The sequence below is a fragment of the Priapulus caudatus genome, unplaced genomic scaffold (assembly GCF_000485595.1).
Source record: "Priapulus caudatus unplaced genomic scaffold, Priapulus_caudatus-5.0.1 Scaffold309, whole genome shotgun sequence".
Taxonomy (NCBI): domain Eukaryota; kingdom Metazoa; phylum Priapulida; class Priapulimorpha; order Priapulimorphida; family Priapulidae; genus Priapulus; species Priapulus caudatus.
The window spans coordinates 268,520-272,010 of record NW_014577370.1 but is presented as its reverse complement, the minus strand read 5'-3'; the positions used below and the strand labels follow the sequence as shown (position 1 = coordinate 272,010).

Genomic DNA, 3,491 nt, shown 5'->3' with positions numbered 1-3,491 from the left:
TCTATGGCATTCTGTACTGTCAGTATGTTACATGTAACGTATGCCACTGGCAGTGGCCACTGCCAGTGCATGTGGTGGTGGTACTGTGTAGTTTTTGCCTGCGTTAATTGGTTACAGGTGGCAGCTCTCTATTGCAGCCTGTAGGCTTGCGTAGGTAAATGGATGAGTGCTTACCTATTCTGTCTTGCAAATTATTGTTGCTACTACGTATGATGGGAGCTTCCATCTTTAATCTGAAGACACCTAAACGTACGCGCCATCTCGTGGCAACTTTCATAACGATCCCAACGAACATTCTTTTGAGAAGGTTCCTGATACCATCCCTGTGCATTCCACTGTTTCGACGCGTATGTGAACACATTTGGGACTAACAGGGTTTACTAGAATCCCACCACTCCACCACAGAGTCACCGCAGTAGACGTTAGATGAGCGCTGTCGCTCCGCGGCACTTGTTGTTATATATGCGACCCAGGTAATGGCCCTGTCACACCTTGACGATTTAGCCAGCGTATGCCGACGTATCAAAAATTTTCTAAAACGCTGGCATACGCTGAAATATCGATGTTTTTTTCAATTTTGGGCGTATACATAGCGTATTTATAACGAGTTGGACGTATACTTAACGTATTAGTAACGTATATAGAACGTTTTGATAACTTATAGATAACTTATACCAACGAATGCTTAGCGTGTTGCTGGCGTTCACAACTTATGCCCAACGATAGTCTAACTTATGCACGGCGATACGCGGCAGCGTATCGCCGACGATCACGTGTCGTAACCTATAAAAAGGCTGCCGCTCAACGATTCAAATCATAACCGCACTAGACATTGCAGTATCAACATCACCGTCGCACGACGTACGACCTCGCCGTACTACGACGTATACCAGCGTGCGGCGCAAATCCACTTTAGGCACCTTATGTATCACGAAGTGATGCACAGATTTCTGTGTATCATCAACTGATGCACAGACTTTCCGTATATCAAGGAATGATGCAAAAACCCTAACCCTAACCCTAACCCTAAGTCATATTCATAAAGTATAACCTTACTCCTTAGGTATCACGAAGTGTGTTAGGGTTAGGGTTAGGGTTAGGGTTAGGGTTTTTGCATCATTCCTTGATATACGGAAATTCTGTGCATCAGTTGATGATACACAGAAATCTGTGCATCACTTCGTGATACCTAAGGTGCCTAAAGTGGATTTGCACCCCAGCGTGCTTCAATGTGCTTTAGCATGCTCTTAACTTATACAAAGCTTACCCATAAAAGTACGCCAGCATATTCACCAAATTTTTCATACGTTGGTATACGCTGGCTTTCATACGAAGGTGTGACAGCGCCATGAACAGAGTGCTCCAAAGATTGATAGGAAGCCTGTTGGTTTGATAAAAGCATCGGCCATAGCTGTAAATATTTATAGTTTTTAATTTTTGTTTCTCACACTGGAATGTTGAAAGTAAATTCCAAGGAGACGCCTTCAAAGTGAATGAGGAATGAGAAGAAAATCTTATTCGTACTTCTTTTTCCGATTCTCCCACAGTTAGGAGGAAGAAGTTAAGAGGATCTCAATTGTTTTTAGCTCATCTGACATAGTCAGATGCAGCTTGTAGAATCGCATGATCGTCCGTCCGTCCGTGCGTCCGTGCGTCCGTCCGTCCGTCCGTGCGTCCGTCCGTCAACAGTTGGGCACAAATCTTAACCGCTCGACGTACGGTCACGATATTCGGGACGTGGGGGGGGTAATCCGAAAACGAGTTGGGAGAACATTCACTCCTTAACTTAAGGTATAGGGAGGAAATGCAGAAAATTCGCGGCACAATTCTAAAACGGCTCGACCTAGGCTACGTGATAGTCGGTGTATAGCATTAATGGTAGGAAAAGCATCACTGTGCCGAAATTGGAGGTCACACAGAGTCAAAGGTCAAAATGGCACAGGGCAGAATTTTAGACATTTTTCTGAGGACATGGTCCTGACGGAGCGAGTTGAAAACTTTTTGTTTCAGCGGTGACCTAGCATGTTTTATGGCTTTAAATTGAATAGGACGCATGAAATGTCCTTCTGCTGACATGCAAGAGTAAGTGTCGGATAACCTTTGACCCTCAAGAGAGGGGTTAAACATGGATTTTGTTGACTGTTAACAAAGGAGTGAACTGCTTTTGCTATAGAGCCCCGCTCGCCCCACCGTCAACCCGCTTCCCCCTCCCCACCCCTCCCCCGCCCCTTCCCCCCCCTCCCCCCCCCTCCCCCACCCTCCCGCTACCCTCCATCTGCGATAGTGGGGCGTGTCCTAACAATGATGTGTCGCAACTGCGTGTCGCTTATCTGCACCTGAACAATGTGGTACTAGGCACGACCTTGAAATTTTACGTTTATAATCGATAGCAAACAGACCTGCAGATGAGCCCAGACGCTCTGCGGCTCTTTTTTCTTATTTCGATTATTGCACTGTAAAAAGGGAGAGGACTAAGAAGAAAAATAACTCGTTCATTCTTTCTTTTACCATTCTCGCACAGTGAGAAGGAGGAAGAAGAAAAGAAGATCACATTCGTTTTTCCTATTCTATTCTCGTGCAATGTGATAAAAAAAATAACAAATTTCCCCCTTTTCTGATTCTTGTACAGTGAGGAGCAAGGAAGTAAAAAAAAGTAGAAGAAGAAGAACTAATTTTCCCCCTTTTCTCCTTCTCGCGCAGTGAGAAGAAGGAAGAAGTGAAGGAAGAACTCATTATTTTTCTCCCTCTTCTCCTTCTCGCGCAGTGAGAAGAAGGAAGAAGTGAAGGAAGAACTCATTATTTTTCTCCCTCTTCTCCTTCTCGCGCAGTGAGAAGAAGGAAGAAGTGAAGGAAGAACTCATTATTTCCCCTCTCTTCTCGTTCTCGCGCAGTGAGAAGAAGGAACAACTCATCATTATTTATCCCCCCTCTCTTCTCATTCTCGCGCAGTGAGACGTCCGTGTGCGGCGATGACGTGCCTCGACGCGGCGACGGTCGGCGTGTATGGCTTCGCGGCGACCGTCGGCGGGCTTGCAGGCAGCTTCCTTGGTGTGCTCGTCGCGTGGATGCTGGGCCGCATGGCCACTTACGCGCCGTATGTCACCGCGCTGTCGTCGATGGGGGCCATCGCGGCCGTCGTCTGCCTGTGCCTCGTGAGACGCCGCATCCCACGACGCTGCTGCATCAGTGAGTATAGGGGTTCGGCATGAGACACTGCTGTGTCAGTGAGTACGGGGATCGGGATGTGAGACACTGCTGTGTCTGTGAGTACATGGGTCGGACGTGAGACACTGCGGTGTCTGTGAGTACATGGGTCGGACGTGAGACACTGATGCGTCAGTGAGTACGGGGATCGGGAGTGAGACACTGCTGTGCCAGTGAGTACGGGGATCGGGAGTGAGACACTGGTGTGCCAGTGAGTACGGGGATCGGGAGTGAGACACTGCTGTGCCAGTGAGTACGGGGATCGGGAGTGAGACACTGGTGTGCCA

At 47.7% G+C, this 3,491-nt stretch overlaps 1 protein-coding gene across 1 annotated transcript in view; it reads left to right on the top strand.

The window, feature by feature from the left end:
• LOC106808850 (NACHT, LRR and PYD domains-containing protein 12-like) overlaps positions 1–3,491 on the top strand; it is a gene marked incomplete in the record, with an annotated part of 25,010 nt that overhangs the window by 3,957 nt on the left and 17,562 nt on the right. The window contains 1 exon segment of the mRNA XM_014811735.1: positions 2,950–3,186. Coding sequence (XP_014667221.1) covers positions 2,950–3,186 — 237 coding nt within the window.